Below are 23,752 nucleotides of genomic sequence, written 5' to 3' on the forward strand. Positions count from 1 at the left end.
AGAGAATAGTTTCTGTTACCTCTCTATTCTTTACATATACTACTAGTTTAGAGAAAATAGTTTCTAAAAATAGGAAATTACTATTTTAAAAAATTTAGACTCTAAGGTAGTATAACTTAGCTAATATTTAAGATAAAAAGCTTAGATATTAAACTTAGGCTTTATATAATATAGTTATTAATATTAGTAAAAAATTATATAATATAAGTAGAGTCTAAATTCTAGTTTTTATTTAATTCTTTAATAACCTTTTAAGTATATTATTTTCTAAATTTAAAGAAGAAATTACTTATAAATAGAAAAGAATATAGAGAATAATCTAAAAAAAAAAATTAGTAGTTTTTAGCTTAGTCTTTAAAATATTACTAGTTAAAGTGAAGTTATTTAATACTCTTTTTTTTAATACTAGTTTACTAGTACTTAAAACTTAATAAACTACTTTACTAGAAATCTTACTCTAAGAAGAAGTTCTTAGCTTTCTAAAATTCTAAAAATTCTAGTTTTACGTAGTATAAATATCTTAATATATAGCTTTAAAAAAGATAATATTTATAATATATCTAGAAAGAAGAATTAATAGTCTTACGCTAGGCGAATACATCTATAAGATAGTGGTAATAAGAGCTTTAGAAGCTTTAATAGAAGTGTTAGTAAAGTAGCTTTTTACGCGTTTTAGAACACTTTTTATAGCGCCTAAAATATTAGGTATTATATTATAGATAATATTTTATTCTATGGCTACTAGAATAGCTTTTAAGATAGTTTTTCTAATAGTCTCTTTTCTAGTAGACGTAGAGTAGCTTATAATAGCTTTATAGTAGTAATATAATTAAATAAAAAGTAATTAGAGTAGATTAATAATACAATAATTTAGTTAAGTATTAGTAAGCGTAATGCAACTAGTAATAAAATTAGTTTTAAGTAGACTTATAATTACCTTAGAGACTTATAAAAGAGTTATTTAGATAGTATAGCTTTAAGTATTAGCTTTAAGTTACTACTAGTGTTTTTAATATATCTTTAGAGTTCTAAAAGTTATAGAAATATAAAAAATAGAAGAAGCGCGCTTTTACTAAGATTTTAGTATATATATTCTAAGTATAAAGCTTTAGAATATATTACTTTATTAGTTATAAGCTAATAAGCGCGTGTAATTATATTATAATTCTTTTATAAAGTATTTAGAACTTATAGAATAGCTTCTTTACTAGCCTAAAAGATTTAGACGCTTTAACTACTTTAGAAGTAGTAGCGCTAAGACTCTAAGTTTTAGCTTACTTAACGCTATACCTTTAAGAGTAGATAAAAGATTTAGTTATACACTCTTTAGAGTATTAGTAATAGTTCTTACTTTCTTAGAATTAGTAGCTCTTAAAGCTATAAGTATTACTACTTAAGATTTAGATTTCTACTTAATAATTCATAATATATTTTTCTTTTACTTACTCTACTATATATATATAAGTATAAAGCTAAAAAGTATTATTATTAAAGACTAGTATAACTTAGGTAAATAGAAAAACTTTATAAATATTATACTAGCTTTAAAGCTTTAGTATATAAATAAAATCTAGTAAAATCTAACTTTAGTTAAAAAAAAAGAATTTTTTTTATAGTCTTAGATTCTAGCTTTAGTATACTTTTATATAAGTAGCTAGCGTAGTATATTAAGTTATTAGTTATACTATAAGCTTTACTTAAGAACAGCTTAAAGTCTAAATTTTACTAGTAGATTTTTTTTTTTACTAGTTAAGTAGTTTTCTTCTTATAGCTATTAGCTATAATTAAAACTATTTAAATTAATTTTTTATTCTATTATAGTAGTATTTAGGCTATATAACTAAGTTTATATAAGTAATAGCTTATTACTATAAGTATTAAGTATTATTAAATACTTATTTAACCTATTATCTACTACTATACTTTAAATTTTAAAGTTTAGACTTTACTTAATAATACTACTTATAGTAAATTTAATAGATTTAGTTTTTTTATATCTAATTTATACTTTTACTACTTAGAGATTTTTAAAAAAGCTAAATAATTTCTATAATTATTAAACTCTAGATTAATAATAACTTAGCTCTTAAGTATATAGCTAGAATATACTTTTAGCTTTATTTTATTATTAATTATTATAGTATACTTACTAATATATAATTCTTACTCTCTCTTTAGATCTAATTATATATTTTACAAGCTTAGTACTATACTAATAGCTATAGTAAAGTGCCTTAATAACTTAAATATATAAAGATAAATTTATTTATTAGTAAACTAATAATTCTATTATAGAAGCTAGTCTAAAAAAAGTAAGGTCTATTACTAGTATATAAGAAAACATATTTTAAAAAGGTTAAAATCTTATATTTAGAGGTGTAGGCGTTAGATAGACTAAAGCTTAAGTTTCTAGCGCTACTACTTCTAGCGTAGTAGTTAAAGCTTTTAAAATTTAGAGTAGTAAAGTAACTATTTTATAAATACTAATATCTACTTATAGTAGAGAGAATTATAATATAATTATATATTTTTAAAAGCTTATAACTAACTAAGCTATAAATTACAAAGTAATAAAATACTAAAATCTTAGCTTATAAAATTATACTTCTACTACATATATACTTTCTATCTCTATCTCTATTTCTATTCTTATTCTTATTCTTATTCTTATTCTATTGCTTATAGTAAAATTAAAGATCTAAAGACTTATTAATTAAATAAGCTCTTAACTATATTCTTACTATACTTCTTCTATAAGTTCTTCTAGCGTTAGTAAGTCTAAAGCTAATCTTATTACTAGTTATATTACCTTGCTTACTAAAGCTTAATTAAGCCTTTTATTATTAATTAATTATTTTTCTCTTAAACGCGTTACTCTATAAGTTCTTTTAAGATTATTATTTTAGAAGCTATTATAGAGGCTATTATAAACTACTATATTTATACTATACTAAAGGCTATTATAAGCGCTCTAAAAAGCTACTTTACTAGTATAGAGCTATATACTAGGCTTATTAATATTTTTATTACTTTTATTTCTATTACTTCTATCTCTATTATCTTTACTATATATATAGTTAGTGTAAGACTTTTTATTATTTTTTCTTCTATTTTTACTTTTAAAAAGCTTGTTAGTAAAATATATAAGCTTTTTAGTAGTTATAGTCTTTTACCTAAAAGAAAAATAGAATAGAAAAACTATTTTATTAACTATCTTACTAAAAGAATACTTTTAATTAATTATACTATTACTATTTATAACTAAGTATATAAAGTAAAAGATAAGATAATACTACTTCTTTCTCTAGCTTTATAAAAAGCTATACTTTAGTAAAGAAATACTTTAGCTAGAATACTTTATAAAAGTAATAAAAGCTAGTATAGTAAGAATATAGCGTTTATAAGTTACCTTATATAGTAAGATACTATTTATTAAATAGTAGCTATAATAAACTACTATAACTTTTATTAAGATCTAGGCTATAAAATAGTTATTATATTATAGTTATTAAAAAATAGATACTATAAGACCTAGTATAGTATTTCTATTACTACTATATTATATAGTTCTTAACTACTATATTAACTAGAGAGTATATAAATATCTATAGTTATAGTTTATATAAGTATTAGTACTAATAGTAATATACACTAAATATCTTAAAATCTTAAAATCTTCTAGCTATTCTAAGATAGTAGCTAAGTATCTTTTAATATCTTTTTACTAAATAGAGTCTATAAAATTAGGTATAAGGCACTAATATATATAAATAGAATTCTATTTACAAAACTTAATATACTCTTTTAAGAATTTATTTTAAAGATAATTCTTAAAAGAAAATAAATAAGTTATAGCTTTAAGTATATTAATAATAGAAAGATTAAATAGTCTATAGAGTAAAGCTATATATAGTGTATATTAGCTAATATAGTACTATATAGCGGAAAGTTTTAGCAAAGTACTACTTAAAACTAAGCGTAAATTATATTAGGTAGCGTTTCTATACAATGTGTAAGATAACTAGCTAACATTATAGATAACATAGTAATTAGAAGCTATCCTCTTACAGTACAACAAGCTTCGCTAGATCCTTTAATTTGATCGGCTTGCTCAGGAACATGTTGAAGCCACTACCGAACGCTTCAGCCCGCGCGGCTTCCGATTGCAGCGCAGTAACGGCAATGATCTTCGATGCCGTCATGTGGTGTTTCTTTTCGTACGCCCGGATTTGTTGAACAGCCTCATACCCGTCCATGACCGGCATATTGATGTCCATAAGGATTACATTTGGTATGCCGGATGCGACCGTGTCTATCGCCTGCGACCCAATGTTTTGCTGTGAAATGACACTTCTGTGAGCGTTTTCGAATGCGTCGACAGCAAGCTGACCATCCTGGGCGGTCATATGAGGATACTTATGTTTCTTAGCAAAGGCAGCGAGAAGCTTGAGATTGACGTTGTTGTCGTCAACGAGAAGCAGGGTTGGTGTCTTGGTAGTTGGCTTCTCTACTGAGCTGGGGGGTACTTCGATCGGAAGGGCTTCCAGCATGGGCGTCCAGACAGATGGTGTGTGCGAGAGCGCTTTCGGGTCCAACACGCGGCCGCTCGGCGAGTGGATCAGTCGGGCCTCTACCGGTGGTTCTAGCACTGGCAGTGCTTTTGTGTTCTTATACGGCGAATCTGCTGAACGAATCCCGGCTTGCTCTACCACAGGTGTTGCATTTGTGATCGATAATGAGGCAAGAGATCGTACTTGAAGTTGATGATGCATACTGGCATCGTGCTGTGCAATGCCAGTTGTTGAGTCGTTGTTCTTCAGCTCTTCATGAGCCTTTGGCTTTTCCGAGATTGCTGTTGTACGCTTCTCGTGCAGGCGGACAATGGCCGATAGAGTTCGAGCCACCTGTTTGACGCCACAAGGTAGAGCAAGATGGTGCATGGTCAGGAGAGACCGAAGATCGTCCGTCGCCCACCGGTCACCCATCAATCGTGCGCTTGGAGTGTTGTTGCATATAACAAGCACAGACGGAAGACGGCCGACGTCTTGTGCAGCACTAACATCTGCTGATCTTCCATCTCGAAGTGTCGCAAGGCAATCATTTATGTCAGCCTCCATAACGATCACAAGGTCGTATGGACTGCCGCGTCGCCAATTACATCGCTCGGACTGCACGCTCAAGCACTTGAGAATGTTTTCGATAGAAGAGATGGCTAATGCAGAAGCTGCATCGATCGGACCATCTTCGACATTGGCTTCGGAATTCGCTCCCGTGACGAGACCAATCTTCAGGCCTTCGATGACCTTCGGCGTGATGCTGCTTTTGTTCGAGGCCTCGGTGCGATGGTCATTGTGCTGATGATCTTCTAGCGGTACACGCACAGTTACGCAAGTACCGGTGCCATGTTGATCGCTTACAACGTCGATACTACCACCCATCGCGTATACTATCCGGGAGACAATGTGCATGCCCAGGCCCAAACCATCCGACAATGTGTCTTCCTGGGCAAAGTCATGGAAAAGATGATCGCTTTGGAACTTCTTCGACATGCCTTTCCCAGTGTCGGATACAGCAAGTACAGCGTCAAAGCGTCGTCGTGACCCGGCCTTGGGTTCCTGCTTCAGGGAGACACGAACAAATCCGGAAGGCGTATATTTGAGTGCGTTGGTGACGAGATTGATGCAAACACGCTTCCAGCCACCCGTGGCTAAGCTGCAATGCCAGTGCTTCCCATCGGATCGATCAATGTCGAGAATGACCGGAGGGTGAGTGTGATCTTTCGCGTTTCCACCGTAGTAGAAGGAGTACACGGAAGATACGACGGCGTCTTCCGTCAAAGTATCGAGCTCGATGTTCGCGTCTAATGCTTTCAGGTCATCGGCAGCAGAGGTCACTGTGGGTGGTAGCTGCTTCTGGCTGATTCTTGAGCTCTTTACAACACCTTTTCTCAAACGTCGGCTCTTAAGATCTGCGAAATCAAGAAGATGTTCGATGATTTCCAGTAGGGTACGTCCGCACGAATTGATTTGTTCGACAAAAGCCGTGGCTGCATCGTCTAGACCGTGCTCTGATAACAGCTCGCACGATCCCAAAATGCCATGTAACGGGGAGCGAAGTTCATGAGATACGGTGGAAATGAAGTCTGACTTGGCTTTGTCAGTGCCTACCACCTCTAGACGCTTCATTTCTGCCACAATAATGTCACAGAAAGCATCGACGAACTGCATCTCGGTGTCTTTGGCGATGTTCCTGAGTGGATCGCAAGTCCAGTACAGGCCCGCGATTGCCCAACGCTTTTTCGTGTAATCCCAGATGCCATTGAGAGCGATGCATCGGGACCCAGGAAATGCCTGCTGCAAGATCTCTCCATCGTTCCGTCGATCGCGATGGGCAAATTTCCGTTGTTGGGTGCTCGCTCCAGACCCATCCGAGGAAAAGTCGTCTTCTGAATACATCTTGAAGTCTTCATCGAATTTCCACACTTTTCCATGTGGATTCCGACGCATGAGCCTACGAAGGAACGATTCTGTCAACTTTGTGGGAGGCTCGCCCGTAGGATGTCTTGTCCTCATGGTGTCGTTTCGCGTTGTTTGTGCACATCCCAGGACTTGGCAAACCTTTGAATCTTTCGCTCGTGGCTTGGGTATAGATTCCGAATATGAGAGCGAGCCTGCCGAGTCTTCGCTATCGGCGTTGCTCCCCTCGTTGGACTCCGTACTCTGTGTTTCGCTCAGCCCACCAAATGTGCGGACAGACGCATCGAGAAAGGCAACACCGTCTAGTTCGAGTGACTGACATAGGATTTCCGCTGCACGCTGATACGTACTATTAAGGCTTTCGGGGTCGTCTCGTGGGCGAGGCGGGGGACGGGTCATGAACCTTTCCAACGAAGACGCAGTACGCTTCGATGTATTCTCAGGCGCAGTCCGCGCCCTAGCACCGGGCAGCGCGTCTGTCCCATTCATTGCTTGAGACGACGCGCTGTGGTCGCTTGATTGCTGGAGACGAGCAGAGGGCTTCTCGGATACTTGAGCGTGGTCGGCCGGCGAACTCGATCGATACTGACTGGTGAAATATCCTCCTGCTGACTGTGATGACGCCGTAGCGGGTGTTCTGGCAGTTTCTATTAATGCATCTGGAAGGCGATACTGAACAGAGGAGGATTGTTGGGCTCCTGCGCCGCCCTTATTTGGGACCATGTGAGTTGCTGGCGGCGCATTGCGGGCAGCGCCCGAAGTCCCGCGCACGAAATCTCCAAGCCCAGCCACCATGCGATTGGTTTGCTGCCGCTCTGAGAGGGCTCGCACAGACTCGAGATGGTTCACAACAGTCTGCGACATGTCGCGCAAGAAGCCGAGGTCCTTCTCACAGATTCCGTCTCTGACTTTGTCGTCCAGGATGCAGTATGCGCCGATGTTGACTCCAGATGGTGTAGTAATTGGCACGCCGGCGTAGAATCGGCCATTAGGAAAGTCAGTAACGTACGGCCTGGTAGACAGATCCGGATGCTTGGTCAAGTCGTTTACTACGAATGCGCTTTTCCTAATGTCGCCATCTGCTGCTGCAGTGATTGGAAATGAAGGAAGGTTGACGGTGGTCTCACAACAGGCTACATCGCGCGGGATGATGGAGTGACCCATCCAGATCTCATCGCCGGGTTCGTGTATCGCATCATTTTCGAGTGACAGTGTTTGTGTCGCCTCAGCCATGATGTAGGCGTGATTGACATCGAAGAAGAATATCAAACAACGGCGGGCCCTCATCCGCAGAGCGCCCAGCTGACAGAAGGCTGTGAGGATCTTATCGGGACATGACACCGGTTTGTGTTTCTCTCTGGCTTCAGGAATGCGGACGTCGCAGTACTGAGGGCCATAGTCAGACATCTGCCGGAAGGGGCCATAGTACCTTTACGGAAACATCAGTCCTGTCAAAGCATAGTTGTGGAGTTGGTTGTCAACACAATGAACGGTCGGATTGTACCGGTAAAATTGCTGCTCCCGCCTGCTTTCGCCGCGAATGGCTTTTCGAGACTCCCACGTGCGGCCTGGTCCGGGGCAAGCACCCCCAGTACATGCATTGTTCATGATGGTTCACGCGCTTGAATATGCCTGTGTACTCGTGCTTGTCCGAACAAATTAGTGAGATGGTGTTGGGCGAAAAGGTGCTATGGGGCGGCAAAAGCAAGCGTTCCGTTTCGCCACAAGCCCTAGTTTTAGCGCATCGTTGATCCGCGGCAAAGCCGGCATGACAGGCTCTAGCTTTGCGCCAATGAGATTAGAATTGGTTCACGGGCTCACGGTTCATTGTCAAATTTTCGAATGCGTTAGCTGTTCCTAACGCTTTCTCGGATCAGCATGTTGAATTCCCTAGCCTAAATTCTAAGATTTCGGATTGTTCCCAAGGGATTTGGTACCACGTTGCCGTTAATGGGCACCACAATTTGATATGAGGTGCTCAAATCCTCCATGACCTTCGCGGAGCCAGTATCCCGCACTCTCCACTTCATCCTCTCCGCCGTCTCCTACCGGTAGCTTCAAGGGCGGACTTGGGTAGCGCTCGAGAGATCTGTATTGTACCTGAGGCTCCTTGCTATCCAAAGCTCTCCAATCCGAACGTTTCCCAGGACCACTGCAGGGTGCCTCACGTGGATGCTGGGTTATAGGCCGAGCGGTCTTGAGCGCTCGAAAGTGCGGTTCAGGCAGCTCGACTATCATATTGCGCAACTGTTTTGACCTCCAGAAGGCATCAAGTAGAGGTAAGGCTGGACCAGTGAGTAGATCGTGGCCACGCCGGTCCCAGTAAACAAGCAGGGACAAGTAGAATTTGCGGAGATTGGGGCAGTATTTGACGATGTTGTCGAGAATGGGCTTCAGGTGGTCCATATTGAAGTACACTGTGCCATCATCTTTCTCAATACGGTGTGCCTGAACTGTCAATTCCAGAGAAGTGATCGATGCCAGTCGGTTATGCGGAATCAGTCTAGGAAGATGAAGAAGCAAGGGCTCGCTGTAGATGCTTATGCAGTTGGCTGCATACAAGACATCAACACCTTCCATGTACGCCTGCCTGCAAGACAGCAAAAACCCCATAGCGCCAATGTCATACACCCCAGAACGCACAGCGGGGTCGTTTGGGTCGCGACTTCTATACCGGTCCATCTCCAACTGCGTTATGCACGCATCATTCCACGGGCCTATCCAATGCCATCGCATGGACGGCTTCCATGCTGGGTGATTACGTCCGCAGGGGAGGCCCCTCCATTGCCATGCGCCTGCTTGCTGTACAAGATCCATGTGGAGCATGCGTCTATCGAAGGCCATGGATAAGATAATGCTTCGGATGTCGTACGGCAGCTGGAAGAAGAGGCATGCTGGTGTGTCGATCGAAGTCGGTGTAATCGGTCGTCGCGAAGGAGGTAGAAACGGCGGCTCGTCCGGAGACGGCGGTTTGGGGCTCGATTCGATGCGCAGGTACTTCTTCAGCCATGCGCTGAGCCTGGACATGGTTGGCGATGCGAGAAGAGGACGGTCTTAATGGACAGAGAAGAGATCAGGCAATGGGCAGTAAGCTCATACATAGGTAGCTACCGTCCGCCCGAACGCGTGTGGCACACGACATGTGGGCGGCGACGCACTGGCGTTATGAAGAAGGCGGCCGCTCCAGGGCTGATTGCGCCTCCGTCCTCGTTTGTCACCCCTGCGTCAACCGCCAAGGAACGGCATCTTGCCCATAATGATCCGATGTACAATGCAAGGGGCTTCACATCGTTGGCGGCGCGCATCGTTCTAGGGAAAAGACTGCCCCTCTCATTCGGGGTTTGGACCGTCTCCAGCCCGAGAGGTCCACGGGTCTAATCTATCTAGCGTGTTTGCCAAGACCATTTGCCGCTAGTCCGGATCCACCATCCACAATCTGGTCCAACACCGCGTCGCAAGACACCATCACCGCATGTAAGCAAATTTACACTTATTAACAGCTATCTTGACAACATCTTGACAGCGCCAAGGCGGCAAGTTCTGCACCTAGATGTGCACCGCCATCAAACTGATTATACCCCAACGCAGTAATAGTAATCAGGCCACAGGTTCTGGCAGTCATTGCCCACGGCGGGATTCCACTCGTAGAATTGGCTATATGATATTGTCAGTATGAGCTTCGAGATGGTAGAGCTAAGGTCAAGAGAAGGGACCGTGGAAAGAGGTTGGACGCGGAAAGCACTTACGCCAAGGAGATGCCGGCGCCAGTCGCCATCGCGTAGCAGAACTCGTCTGGCTGCTGGAGGTGAAAGCTCACACAATTGTCCGCCATGCCTTCGCGGATAGGTGAAGGTGTCTGCACAGGCTCAGTTGGCTTTGTTGTAGTGGTTGTCGGCTGCGTCGCGGTCGGTTGTATGGTTTCTGTCATCTGCGTCGGCGAAGGCGCGCCTGGAGTACGCGTAGTGGGCGTGCCCGGGCGACCTATACAGTACCATGCATCTGAAACGATGCCGGCGCAGTCGCCGAAGACGGAGGGATTCCACTTCACGAATTCGGCCTCGCTGAAGCTACCGAACATAAGCGCAATAAGGTCGCACGTGTCGTCGAAGGTTGTCTGATACCATCGCGCGCAGTCGTTGGGGTATCCCAGAGGGATTTTGCCCTCCGTCGGTTTGGCCGTCTGATGTGCGGGTAGTGGGAGATCAGCATCCGCGTATGCGCCAACACAGTACCAAGTGTCGAGCCAAAGACCTAGGCAATTGCCATCGAGTGCTGGGTTCCACGACAAGAACTGCTGTTGCGAGAAGTAGCCGTACAACTTCACAATGTCATTGCAATTTTGGTCGGCTGTCGCCTGATGGAAAACTTTGCAGTTGGACGGCATAGGTCCATGCGATGGGATTGGTGCAAAACTCGAATCAGCTGTGGGTAGTGTAACAGGCGTGTAATCGGTGGGCTCGGGAGGCGCGGTGAAGTCTGGCTGGGCCGTCTCCCATATCAGATCCGTGTTACCTGTTTGTCTTTGAACGCCAACACAGACCCAGTAATCGGCGAGAAGCATCTCACAATCGTCACTGGTCGTGGGATTCCAGCTGACAAACTCGTCGATGGATTTTAGACCGAACTTATCTACCGTTCGCTGACATGTATCGCCGGGCATAACGCGGTACCATGAGTTGCAAATCTCCGTCTGCCCCGCGAGCGTCTTGGTAGGTGGCCATGCATTGTCGGTACTGGTAGTCGACACGTTCCACGAGGTGACGGGGTGCAAGACAGAATAAGTCGAGTTGTACGAAGCGCTCGTCGTCGCAGGGGTTGACGTGATGGCCGTCTGAGAAGTGATTCCGGAGGAAGATGATCTAGAACCAGAAGTGAACGTGGATGTAGGACGCGAGGATATGGTGGGTCTGGTACTGGTCTTTCCGACGCTCACACAGTAGGCCGAGTCGAGCCAAAAGTTGTCGCGACAGTCGGAGGAAACCGCGGGGTTCCACTCAAGGAACTGCTCCGTGGATATACCGTAGGCTTGAGACACGATCTGACAATTCTCGTCCTTGACCACGGTATGCCATCCGTTGCAGTTCTCGGGCTGACCCGGGTGTACTGGACCTGTAGGACTGGAGTCTTGGGCACCGACGACTGTGAGAAGTAGGCCCGCCGCCAGGCAACGCGTTTGTTGGCTCAGTAAACGCATGGTCGAACTTGACGCAGCAGCTAGGCGAGCGGCTGGCTATGGAAGTAGTCGAGAGACCAGTGTGTACAACCAGTCCTCGAAGATTGAAGCTTGACGTAAGCGGATCGCGAAGTGCTCTGGTTCTGCTATGAATGTACGAAAACGAATGAACAAGCCCTGAAGTCCAGGTGTAAGGGGATGTCCAGCGGCCCGAAAACCAGAATGCGATACTAGAATACTCATTGAGTACAATGCCGAGTTTGTTAAGGCCAGCCGTCCATCATTCTAGTCGTCTGACTGATGCAAGGGTGCATGTCTCGGCAGGGTCTTCCAGGTAGAGCGGCGATGATGCTCGCTTCGTAGCCGCATGTCGTAGTGCTTGATGGTGCAACTGACAGATTTAGCCTATCGGCGCAGATTCTTAGTGGGGCTAAGGCGGCTAAGCTCACCTGCAGGAACCCGCCGTGCCGCCACGGACAAAGTTTTATCATCCTCTTTCTTCACCACGTTACATTGCATGCCTTAGCCTCAGGATTCTGCCAAGCATAGCTCATATTGGATGCAAGCAGGGCGTAATCGATAGGGGTCGGGACCTGCCCTTTTCGATTACCACGACCGGGACAAGTGGAGACGTATGATTGAAGCTAACATAGTATGCTGACTGGATGACCATCAAGGCGGGAACTGCACGACGGCAAAATTTATTGGCGCATTCTATCGAAAGAGACTGTAAGCGAAAGGTCCCAACAGAGATGGGCATCTACCTGCGTAGGCAGCCTTGCGCAAGGCCGAGACCAGGGTCGGATGGCGCTTGGATCCAGGTATGTTGTGTGTGCCCTTCACTCGGCGCAATTAATCTTTGAATACTTGTTACCGTTGCTTGGTTGTTGGTAGTCACCAATTCGCCGTCTCGAGCGGAAGTCACTCGTTAGCTCATTCACTCATACACTCGTTTACCAACACACTCGTTCAACATGCATCTTTTTTCCATTCTCATCTTCTTGCTCGCTAGTGCCGAAGGAGTTCTTGGTGGCAGCAGGTTTTGGGAGGCCAAAGCACCAAACAAACGTACAAACCCTCGCCCTGACTACCCAGCCATCGAAACCCTCAACGCGACTTCGTCGCTCAGCAAGCGCGCTTTTTCCATTGAGAGTCGGCCAGGTCAAGCAGACTTACCCCGCATCTGGCCAAAAAAGACGATCAGATACTGCTTCGAAAACTCGCAGGGTCACGATAAGCTCGAAGGCCTCTTCAGGTCGGCCATAGAACTGTGGGCTCAGCTCAACAGACATGGCTTCAAGTACGAGGAAGTCTCAGATGCAGAATGCAAGTCTGAAGACAAGCGCGACTCCGTGTTGCACATCCATTACAACGACTACGGCAGGTTTTCCACTACGCTGGGCATTCCCGTGGTCGACGCACAGGAGATCGCGGACAACCCCGCGACAGCCGTCCGTGGGCCAACCATGCACCTTTCTGACAAGGAAGGTGTCGGTCAAGAAAACACCCCCGCCAATATCGCCCATGAGTTAGGTCACGCCTGGGGCCTTGCCCACGAGCACCAGAATCCGTATTACTGGGAACAGAGCGACATCTTCGGGCCCTCTTGGAACATTCCTTTGCACAATGAAAAAACGTACTTCGAGACCTCCGACTTCAATTGTGGAAACCTCGAAGACCATTACAAGATTCACAAATCAGTACAGGTCCTGATTGATACGGAGACGGACGATAAAGAGCGGGAGGTCTTGCAGAAGGAGTACGACAACCTTTGTATCTTGCGCGGCGTTGCCAACAAATATGGTTTCAGCGCTGCTGATTGGCTTCCCGTTGACAATACTGTAAACATGTTTCGAGACAAGCAGTTTGACCCAGATTCGATCATGTTGTATCCTTCTCGCGCTGGTGGCGGCGACAATGGCCCGAATCGACGTGTCATCATGAAATACAAAGCGGACTCCATGCCGGACCAAATCATCCCACTTCGTCACCGCCCCAGCAATATGGATGTCGATCGTATAGTCCTTCTCTATGGCGAGCCCGCGCCTTCCACCCTGGAGGTGCCGCACAATTCAGGATCAAGCGAATACCAAGGCAGACTCAAGGGAGCGAGGAGCAGTGATGAATTTTTTCGCGCCGGCGACACCAAAGATGGTACATGTTGATGAGTACCGCGTGTACAAGTACCAGCCAAGTCCGTTCATGTATTATGTAGATAGACTTTCGTTGTAATCACTGGGCACTTTTAGCTACAATCACATACATGTCGTCATACTCGTGTGAACACCGCGTGAAACTGGGGCACCTCATGCTAGAAAAAACCTAACAGATCTGCAGATTACATTAAACTAAAAACTTGCAAAGTAGGCGATCTAACGTCAACGTAGACTGTAGGGTGTTTAGCTTTTTCCTAGGCTGGCGTGGAGGGCTGACCTTGACAAGGTAATGTATAAGGGCAAGAGGCCTCCCACAGGCCGTGCACCGGTCGCGAACTTCACGCGGACGGGGTGTATCTTTGCCATTCATCAGAAAACATATCACTATTGCGATTAAACCATGGCTATAAATGTCACTCATAATGGATATGTCTAGACCTTGCGACGTGAACACGCCCAGGTCGCTAGCTACAACTCGGGCCTTGCACCGCATTCAAAGACCTGTCTTGGTTTGTACGTGGGCATCGGTCGTCTCTCGATGTTTTCGCCAAGAGCTTTGGTAAGCGTACCGTCGTCGAGATCTATAGCCCAGACCATGGTTCTGCATTCTCGTTAGCAAATGGTCCCAGATTCGCGATGCATTGGGAACCAGATCGTCGCACTTACCCTCCTAAGCAATGCTGATGAGCAAAATCAACTTTTGTTCCCAACGTTTGAGTATCGTCGAATGACACCCACTGGTTCGAGTCCCAAGTGACAATTTTGACAGCAGCCTCTTCATCGTGGGTGACAGTGGCGCCATTGGCGATGACCTCGTTGATTTCCGCCGCCGACAGCACGCCGGGCGTGCCCGTGCATGCGCCGCCGTTAGCGCCATCGCTAAACTCACAGCCAGCCGTCATGCATCCAGGGTCCTTCATCGTGAAGCTGCGGCCATAGAACCCGAGACCCAATACAACACGCTCTGGGTTGATGTTGTTGCGCCACAGGAGCTCGAGACCCATCTTGATCTCGGTCAAGTTCGTATGAGCCTGGGCAATAGGGCCGAGACTGTCGATGCTGGCGTCCCAGACACCGTGGATGTCATACGTCATCATGTTGAACCAGTCGAGATATGGCTCCATTCCTTGAAGATTGAAGCCGCGGAGATACCAGTAAGAGGCAGGCTATTAGGGTCAGTCGCGATGGAACAACAAAAAGTATAGCAGGGACTGGTTGCTACTCACAAGAGTCAGGCTGATGCCGTATTCCCGACCGGATGAGTTCAAGCGCTCGCGAAGCCTCCGCAGAAGATTGACGTAGTTGTCAAAGTCTTCCGGTATACCGCCCCGATCCTCAGCCACAGGACTAAAGCGCGTGTGTCAGATTAGCTGCCAGATATGATGAGTGGTTGTCACTTACTACTCCCAGTCTAGATCAACGCCATCTAGGTTATATCGCCTCATGAATGTCAACAGTGAGTCGAAGAACTTGTCTTGGTTTGCTTCGCTGGCGGCCATGTCGGAGAAGGCAGTCCGGTACGGGCCGGGATCGTTCATAGCCCAGCCTCCAACAGCAATCCAGATCTTGAGGCCAGGCTGTCTCTCCTTGAGGGCTGCGACACGACCGTAACGTGATCCGGTACCTGGATCCATGTCCTCGATGTGGAACGTTTTGGGGTTGATAAGAGCAAAGGCAAAGTTGATGTGCGTCCAGTGGCCCAGCGGAATGTCCTCAGGCTCCATGTTACCACAAGGGCGCTGGAAGTTCCAGCCCTCGTAGTAGCCGATGGTGCGCGCGTCGGCACTCCGCTGCGAGAGGTCGCACTGAGGATGCGGCACAGGATTGGGGCCGCAGAAGTCAACCGTCGTGCCACAGAAGCCATGCTCACTACAGCACACGTTGAGTGGGCAAGTAGTGAGGTTCGCATACTGGAGACCCCAGGTGCCGGGATCGCATTCAGATTTACGACTACAATCGCTGGTGCATTTGTCGCCGCAGAAGACGGGACCAAAACCACAGGCACCAGTACCGGTGTCATCGCTGACGACTGTCATTAACATCATGGCCGATTGTACATGCTCATATCGCCGACTTACAGAGGTCCGCAGCATCCAAGGTCACATGACTTAGTTGCAGTGCATGTGTAGTCCGGCTTCTCATTTGCTTTGATAAGCATCTCTCTAGCCTCAGGCGTGGTTTCCTGGCCAGCAACGTTTTCCATGAGTAGCCTGACTTCCGCTTGTCCGCCGAAAGAGCCCAGATCAAGTGCTTCCGCAGTCAGAAGGAGGCCCAGGCTGAGGGCCAGGCCCTTGAATGAAACACCTCTGGGTGTCATGATGATGTGGAATGAGTGTTTGTACAACAAGTTTCAAGAAACAAGAAATGCGCGATCAATGTCCCCAGCGAGAAAGACAGCTTGACGAAGAGCGTAGTGGTACCGAGTGGGACGAGACATTCACGGCCGGACGATGATCGAGCGGCGCGCAGCGCCAATTCCCGTCCCGTACCTGGCTCACAGCTGCGGTCATCAGGGGCGGCCTGGCAAACCTGCCGCCAGGCCCGTAGGCGAGCAAGGCGAAATCAATAAGAAACTCATTTGCTGTAGTGTAAGCTCCGGCGCGATGTATGTGCCAAGATGAACGAAGGATGAGGTTGAGTTTGTCGAGGTGGGTCAACGCGAGGACCCTGCCGAGCCGGGACGCCACTAAATTCCGCCCTGCATTTAGCCGCCGAGCACCTCCATCGTCTTAACCTCAATCAGCGACCCCCGACACTATCTCGTTGATGCAGGTACGCCCTGCAGCATGCGCCTAGGCTGTGAACGCAAATGAGCTGGCTCGTGAGTGGTGGATTCGTACGTACCTGGATGGGATTCTACCATTGTCAGGCCGATACGCTGATGGTACCTGGGTAGGTCTCCACCAAAGACACTTTGTCTTGGGTAGCATCGCGTACATACAATGTTGCCTGCCTCATCCGACTTAGGCTTTTCGCCCCCATATCAGACGGGAACATTCATCTAGTTCTCGCAATCGAAATGTCACCCTGCAGACTACCGGGGTGAAATCATTGACGATGTCCATAGTCCGGCCTTGGCTGAGAATCCTGGTGCTGCGTTGAGGCGGCGAGGGGACATCTCGACTTCTGGACGCCTGATCATCAACCGCCTTTGGCTAATTCTTCTCCCGTCTCTTCCGAAGCTTCACTTGCTTGTTCATAGTCTATGAGCCTAGTTCACACGCTCGCAACGTTGGTCATTCGCCCTACGCTTCACGCTCATTCTTCGTTCATGTCTCTCGTTTAGTCCGATAACACCAATCGACATGTTTATCAAGTTGATCTTGGGCCTCTCGGTCCTGATCAGCTCGACGAATGGATACGTTCCACACCACGCACACCATGGAAGACATGCCAGAAGTGCAAGACTATATCAAGGTTCAGAAGCTGCCTCATCTGTCAACTCGTCATCCTCGCCGACACCGCCTACCCTTCGCAAGCGGGATGATGATCCAAGCAGTATGGAGTGGATCAAACGCTGGGCAGCCATTGGCGATAGCTACACAGCCGGCATTGGTGCTGGAAGACCTCTCGGCCACAGGATCACTGCGGACGAGGTAGCTATCAGAGTACCCAGTGGGCTGGAAGAGGTTCGAGACAACTGGAAGTGTTCCAGATATGACATGGCATACCCCAAGGTTATAGAGGCACAATTTGGTGCCCACATCGAAAAGGACGGCGGCTTCCAGTACCTCGCCTGCAGCGGCGATCGTTCTGAACAAATCTACCAGCAGGCACAGGCCCTAGAGGGCAAGCTCGACTTCGTCACTTTCACTTCTGGCGGAAACGACCTTTGTCTCGCCAAGATGATTGCAGATTGCATCATGCTGCCCTACGGCAAGACATCCGCCTGCGAGACCGTCATCGCAAAGGCCCAGGAAAATGCCAAGGATATTATCACCGACAACATCTTTCAGATTCTGGAAGCCCTCGACGAGAAGATGAACGAGGACGGTATCGTCGTCGTGAACAGCTATGCTCAATTCTTCGACACACAGGAAGACAACTGCGATCGCCAGTCGTGGGACTTCTTCTGGTTCCTCCCATTGGGTTCCTCGTACCGAGCTCTCACTATCGAACGTCGCCACGTCTTCAATCAGCTGGTGCTTGACATCAACCAGGCTATTCGCGACGCCGTTGACAAAGCCGCTAAGAGTGATAAGATCAAATACAAGGTTGGCTACGCTGATTGGGATTACTGGGTCTCGAATGAGGTGGACGCCCGCATGTGTTCGCCGAGTAGCAATGGTGACTATCCAGATCCAAAGCAACCGAACATGCACTTCATCAAGCCCGACACGCACCCTTGGGATGAGTGGCAAAATGATTTCGAGCGGCAGGAGCTACGAAAGCGCGACATGGATCTCGAGGAGATATTGAACTCGACCAGGCTCTCCAATTCGGAGAAACGCCAGGTGAATCGCATCAGAGCTATGATGGAGGCTCGCGATCGAAACCTCGAACGTACACTTTACGATTCTATTCTTTACAAGTCACCTGATCCACGTGCTGCCGTCCGGCACAAGCTTGACTCCCGGGCACCCTCACCACCAGGCTGCCCTGGGGATGGTGGCTTTGATATGACCTTTGGCATGGGCATGCCCGACACGATTGGCCGTAACGTAAGTACTAGCTGCATCCAGGCACCTGTCTGCCAACGTTTCTTGACTGACATTCGCAGTTCCATCCCAACGAAGCCGGCCACCTGACCATAGCCTCCTTCGCTCTCTCAGAACTCATGGACCTGCGCGCCATTGTTCTGGGCGCCGACTCACCTGCCTGCACCGCCGTCAAAGACGAATTTACATGTTTCTCCAAAACAGGTAGCAAATTCTACGTCAACGGCAACCGCACCAATGAGAACTACGAGGGATTCTGCCAGGAAGTCCAAGATAAGCACGACAAAAACAAGATCAACTGGAGTTACTCCAAGACCTACGACGAAGGCACACCAGAGCAGCACGACTACGTCGTCACCCTCAGCAATGGTGTTTCGGGATTCGACAAGGACGAGTGCGTGGACTCAATGAAGAAGATCATGAACTCATGCGACACCTCCGATAACCCCATGAACTGGAAGGGTGGTGGCAGATACATTCGCAGCGGCGGAGACTACAAGTACGAGCTCAACCCCCGCCGCAGTAACCGCCCCTGGCCGCCGCCAAAAGCGCCATATGGCCGCTGCGAGGGCTGGTATAAGGGGACTCACGGACGCTACAAGGTCGAGGGTGCTGGCTTCTCGACCTGGGATTACGGAAAAGATACTCTTCGGCCTAACATGAATGGCTGCTATGGCCTTGGTACAACCTTTTGGAAGTTCGAGTACTTTGATAATCCGGCTGATCATGATGGGCACGAGTGGTATGCAACGTTTAGTACGCCGATTTGGGTACGTGCGAGGTGTTGGGCGAATAACAAGATTGTCAAGGCGGCGGGTGGATGGACGAATGGGTGCAAGGGTAATGATTAAGGTGTTTCTTTGCGCTTTGTAAATACTATGGAATGACACCAGTGTTTGCTTTCTCACATTGCCAACGCAGGCTTTCAGGGGTGCTTCCGAAATTTGGTCCAAGTATCAAGACTTCTTCACATTCCACAACACTCAATCACATGACGAGCTACCCCCGGCTTCGTCGTTTCATGCGATTCGGATGCGCAAAGGTACCGCGGATGAGAAGTTCACGCCAATATTGGAAAACGCTCAACACCCTAGAGCCTACGTTGACGTTAGGTCACCTATTTCGTAAGTTTTTGTTCCGATGTAGTCTACAAACCTGTTTCATATTTTCCCTTGTATAAAATGAGTTTATTCCCTCTAAGCACCTCCCAATCTGATCACAAACCGACTCAAGATCCATATCCGACGATCCCCCTACTGCAGACTCTTGTTTTTGCTCATCCCCAGATCCCGCTTCTGGCTCAGACTCCGATTGCTGTTCGTCATCATATGTGTATTCACCCTTCAGATGCCCAATCCTATCCCACATCGTTTGCTCCGTGTTTTTGAGTATCTCGATGCGGTCGTCATGTCCCTCGTCAGCGTCGTCGCCGTATTCATCGCCCGCCTCTTCGCGACTGTAATGAAATGTGGGGTGGTGCACCTATCTGTCATAGTCACTAAGCTTGGAGTTCACCGAGTTCGTAAAACATGAACAGGATAGAACCATATTGAGAGTCGTAAATCGCTAATCGTATTCAGTCCAACGCCATGCTGATGCTGAGAATCATGCCGTGATATAGTACAAAGTCTTGGTATACACATCATCCACCTCTTGCCCATCAAGTTAACCCTTGACCTCCTTCTCGAGTAGTTCTTTCGCTTCGTTGACCTTGGTTGCAAGGTAGGGGCTACCGCCGCGATCGGGATGGTTGAGGAGCATAAGCGATCGGTGCTTCTTCCGTAATAGTTCTTTCGTGATGCCGCGTTCGCTGGAATTCGTTAGTCTCTGTTCGTCTTGCGAGGCATGGGTTTGCGGGAGGCGTACGGCATCTCTAGTATTAGGGCAGCTTCTCTGCGTGTCATCTTGGGCTCAAAGCCGCCTTTGTAGTATCCACGTCCTAGCGCTCCGGCTCCACCGCCTGATCTCCGTAATGCCACAAGTGCTGCGCGACCCTATTCATATCCGTCAGTACATCTTCGTCGTGAATTATCATATTCCGACAGTTCCCGAACCAGTCATAATAGAACGGTGACTAAGGAAATTGGAGGCCGTACGAAGAAAGCAGTGGCACCGGCGCCCAATATCCAAACCCAGGCAGACATCTCGTCGCACTATCTGGGCTCAACTATGCGGTTTCGGTGTTCCGGAATACGGGTAGTGTGAAGTCGCGATGCGAGGTGGGCGGGAGGATACGTCAGATGGCGATGCTTAGGTGGATGGCGGCGGCGAGGTGGTCTGAAGGAAATTTGCGGAGGTGTCTCGGTCGAGAAGCATCGCAATTGGCGGGCCAGAATGGCAGGTGGGTTGGCATGCACGGGCCACCCAAAATTTCGAGCCGGCGAACTTCTCGAACTTCAACCTCCACACCTTTACACGACACCCGCCTCACCACCGCCAACTAAGTGAAGCGTGGTCGATCCTTATATATTCCAATCTCAGCCCGTGCTGACGATTACTACGACGCGGAAAAGCGCATACCTACCGACGACGATAACGAGCGCGATCGCATTCGCGCCACGACGATAAGATGAGAATCGAGACTTGCTACTTCTGCTCTTCGCCGGTGTACCCGTCCAAGGGTATAACCTTTGGTACGTATAAGCGTTGATTTTGCCGCAACTTTTTACTGACCCTACCAGTGCGCAACGATGCAAAGGCCTTCCGCTTCTGCAAGAGCAAATGCCACAAGAACTTCAAAATGAAGCGCAACCCCCGCAAGCTGGCCTGGACCAAATCCTTCCGCCGCGCGCACAACAAGGAAATGACCGTCGACTCGACCCTCACCTTCGCCCAGCGCCGCAACGTGCCCGTGCGATACAACCGCGACCTCATCCAGACCACCCTCAAGGCCATGGGCCGTGTATCCGAGATCCGGCAGAGGAGAGAGCGCGCATTCTACAAGGCGCGCATGCGTGGCAACAAGCAGAGGCAGCGTGAGGAGGACAGGAAGCTGGTCGAGGAGAACCAGCACTTGCTGCCGCCGAGTGAGAGGTTCGCCAAGGAGGAGGTTGAGCAGGAGGAGATGGAGGTTGATGTGCAGAAGGTCAAGGAGAAGGTCGCGGCTAGGAGGAAGGAGCTTGAGGCTGAGGAGAGCGAGCTCAGTGAGCTTGAGGAGGAGCTGCCCAAGCAGAAGACTAAGACGAAGAAGATGTTGAAGAGGAAGGTTGGTGGCGGTGTTGAGGCTATGGATGTTGACGAGTAGGGATGCATCTAGGGCACAGATGGTATCTTCTGCGATATGACAGTACGATTTCGACAGTCATTAAACGATCTTCCGACATAGTCTTGGAGTTTGGCGTCTCACATTATGGTAGATTACGGACATGATTTCGATACCACAGCAAAAGCATGTTTCAATCCCACAAGTTCATGGTCCTATGAATGTCATTTTAGCATATGTTTTCGCTTGGTCATATCCTGTACTGCGCATGACGACCGGTGTTTGGGGAACGCTTCAAGTTCTTTGCCTCACTATAACCTCCATCTCGAAAACGACGTTGTTTCATCGACCATTCCGAGCATCAGTTTGCGGCAGAAACACTGGTTTACACCTTGATCGTCTTAAGGTATATCAATGTCGAAGTCGAGACAAGACAAATGCTCACGACAACACTGAAGAGGTGCCCTGGTGGTCTGTTGAGCATCACGTGACGTGTGGGTCCAGGTGGAGATCCATGGATGTTACCCGTGCACTAGGCCGAGCGCCCGGCGTGTTCATCAATCGTCGCCTTCCGATGCTACTCGCTTTTGCCTCCCCTACTCACTCAAACCACCTGAAATATCATCACAGAACTGACCTCTATCACTGAAGCTCTATCATTGGCTTTCGAAATTCTCCTTTCCTCTGTGCTTGCTAGTCGAGCGTCATCCCATGCGAGCTTTAGACTGCGCAGGTATCAAAACATTAAAAGCAGGTTTGACTACGTTCGCACCGATGCGGTGCAGCTTTGTGAGACGCGTCTGTGGCGTTGTCTTCGAGGGTGGCTGACTGCAGCAAATTGCGTAAGCTCAGCCCCGTTGGTGGCTCATATACATCCAGCCTGCCTCCACGTCCAGCCTGCCCCTCCGCACCCCCGTTCCACAGCGAGGACCTCACAGCCCCATTCACCTACTGCTTCCCGGTCTACTCGTACGACGTATTTCTCGTCTTGCGGTGATGCGATTGTTGCAGCGCCTATCAGGATCTGCCGGTTTCAGCCTTGTTGAGAGATTTGGCGGAGATGTTCCGCCTTACGCTATCCTATCGCACACCTGGGGTTCGGACGAAGATGAAGTCACATTCTCAGATTTAAGACACGGTCGGGCTAAGCATGTTTTAGGGTATAGCAAGCTAGTGTTCTGCTCTGAACAAGCTGCTACGGACAATCTGGGTTTCTTCTGGGTTGACACCTGTTGTATTGACAAGAACAGTAGCAATGAATTGTCGGAAGCGATTAACTCCATGTTCAAGTGGTATCGAAACGCAAGGAAATGCTATGTCCTTCTCTCGGACGTCGCAGCTGATGGGAGCCTTGAAGACATGTCCCAGCAAGAGTGGGCGCGACTGTTTCGGAATAGCAGATGGTTCCAGCGTGGATGGACGCTGCAAGAAATGCTCGCACCAGAAGTCGTTGAGTTCTTTGCCAAGGATGGAAGACTACTGGGAAACAAGACGACGCTATTGCAAGCTTTGCATTACAGGACGCAAATACCAATCTCAGCACTCCAGGGTAGTCCGCTATCACGTTACAGCATTGACGAGCGCATTTCCTGGATGAAGAATCGGCAAACGAAGAGAGAAGAGGATGCGGCGTACTCACTCTTAGGGCTGCTTGGCATCCACATGACGCTTTTGTATGGTGAGGGGCGGGACAGGGCTTTGATGCGATTACGGAGAAAAGCTGAACGTTTGCTAAAGAACGGAGGTCTTGCTAAACCGCTGGCATCGCGTGCTTGGAGTGTTCCCTTCCAGCGAAACGAGGAGTTCATTGACCGCCATTGTCTGAACGAGGTGTTTCAAATCTGCTGCCAGCCCGCTGGCTGCGCAACACTTCTCGGACCTGCAGGTGTTGGGTAAGTGCCGAGGCTTTTGAATGGTGAAGAAGTTCTGATCCGGGTCTCAGGAAAACACAGGTCGCAATCGAGTACATTTATCGCGTCCGAGAGCAGACACCGGCACGATGGGTGTTCTGGATCAACGCAGCGACGCGAGCAAGCTTTGAAGAAGACTATCGTGCGATCGCCGAAGCGACAAAGATGACACAATGG

The 23,752-nt window shown here is 47.4% G+C and overlaps 7 protein-coding genes across 7 annotated transcripts; 3 read left to right on the forward strand and 4 right to left on the reverse strand.

Annotated features, from left to right (window-relative positions):
• Positions 1-4,064: 4,064 nt before the first annotated feature.
• J4E93_008103 (uncharacterized protein) lies at positions 4,065-8,077 on the reverse strand (the record flags this gene model as incomplete). Its single annotated transcript, XM_049346005.1, has 2 exons — positions 4,065-7,883; positions 8,072-8,077. 2 exons carry the CDS (start codon positions 8,075-8,077, stop codon positions 4,065-4,067), a joined length of 3,825 nt encoding a protein of 1,274 aa, XP_049196938.1.
• A 346-nt stretch (positions 8,078-8,423) lies between these two features.
• Positions 8,424-9,503, reverse strand: J4E93_008104 (uncharacterized protein; the record flags this gene model as incomplete). Its single annotated transcript, XM_049346006.1, has 1 exon — positions 8,424-9,503. One exon carries the CDS (start codon positions 9,501-9,503, stop codon positions 8,424-8,426), a length of 1,080 nt encoding a protein of 359 aa, XP_049196939.1.
• Positions 9,504-10,218: 715 nt separating this feature from the next.
• Positions 10,219-11,670, reverse strand: J4E93_008105 (uncharacterized protein; the record flags this gene model as incomplete). Its single annotated transcript, XM_049346007.1, has 1 exon — positions 10,219-11,670. One exon carries the CDS (start codon positions 11,668-11,670, stop codon positions 10,219-10,221), a length of 1,452 nt encoding a protein of 483 aa, XP_049196940.1.
• Positions 11,671-12,623: 953 nt separating this feature from the next.
• On the forward strand, positions 12,624-13,814 carry J4E93_008106 (uncharacterized protein; the record flags this gene model as incomplete). The annotated part of the gene is made up of 1 exon (XM_049346008.1): positions 12,624-13,814. One exon carries the CDS (start codon positions 12,624-12,626, stop codon positions 13,812-13,814), a length of 1,191 nt encoding a protein of 396 aa, XP_049196941.1.
• A 459-nt stretch (positions 13,815-14,273) lies between these two features.
• Positions 14,274-16,122, reverse strand: J4E93_008107 (uncharacterized protein; the record flags this gene model as incomplete). Its single annotated transcript, XM_049346009.1, has 5 exons — positions 14,274-14,406; positions 14,472-14,971; positions 15,032-15,152; positions 15,207-15,827; positions 15,884-16,122. 5 exons carry the CDS (start codon positions 16,120-16,122, stop codon positions 14,274-14,276), a joined length of 1,614 nt encoding a protein of 537 aa, XP_049196942.1.
• Positions 16,123-17,186: 1,064 nt separating this feature from the next.
• On the forward strand, positions 17,187-19,314 carry J4E93_008108 (uncharacterized protein; the record flags this gene model as incomplete). The annotated part of the gene is made up of 3 exons (XM_049346010.1): positions 17,187-17,242; positions 17,305-18,466; positions 18,526-19,314. The coding sequence occupies 3 exons, from the start codon at positions 17,187-17,189 to the stop codon at positions 19,312-19,314; spliced, it is 2,007 nt and encodes a 668-aa protein (XP_049196943.1).
• Positions 19,315-21,032: 1,718 nt separating this feature from the next.
• On the forward strand, positions 21,033-21,707 carry RLP24 (ATPase-activating ribosome biosynthesis protein; the record flags this gene model as incomplete). Its single annotated transcript, XM_049346011.1, has 2 exons — positions 21,033-21,096; positions 21,145-21,707. The coding sequence occupies 2 exons, from the start codon at positions 21,033-21,035 to the stop codon at positions 21,705-21,707; spliced, it is 627 nt and encodes a 208-aa protein (XP_049196944.1).
• Between the last annotated feature and the right edge of the window lie 2,045 nt (positions 21,708-23,752).

Source organism: Alternaria ventricosa (assembly GCF_023758065.1).
Source record: "Alternaria ventricosa strain BMP 2768 chromosome Unknown scaffold_15, whole genome shotgun sequence".
NCBI classification, from domain to species: domain Eukaryota; kingdom Fungi; phylum Ascomycota; class Dothideomycetes; order Pleosporales; family Pleosporaceae; genus Alternaria; species Alternaria ventricosa.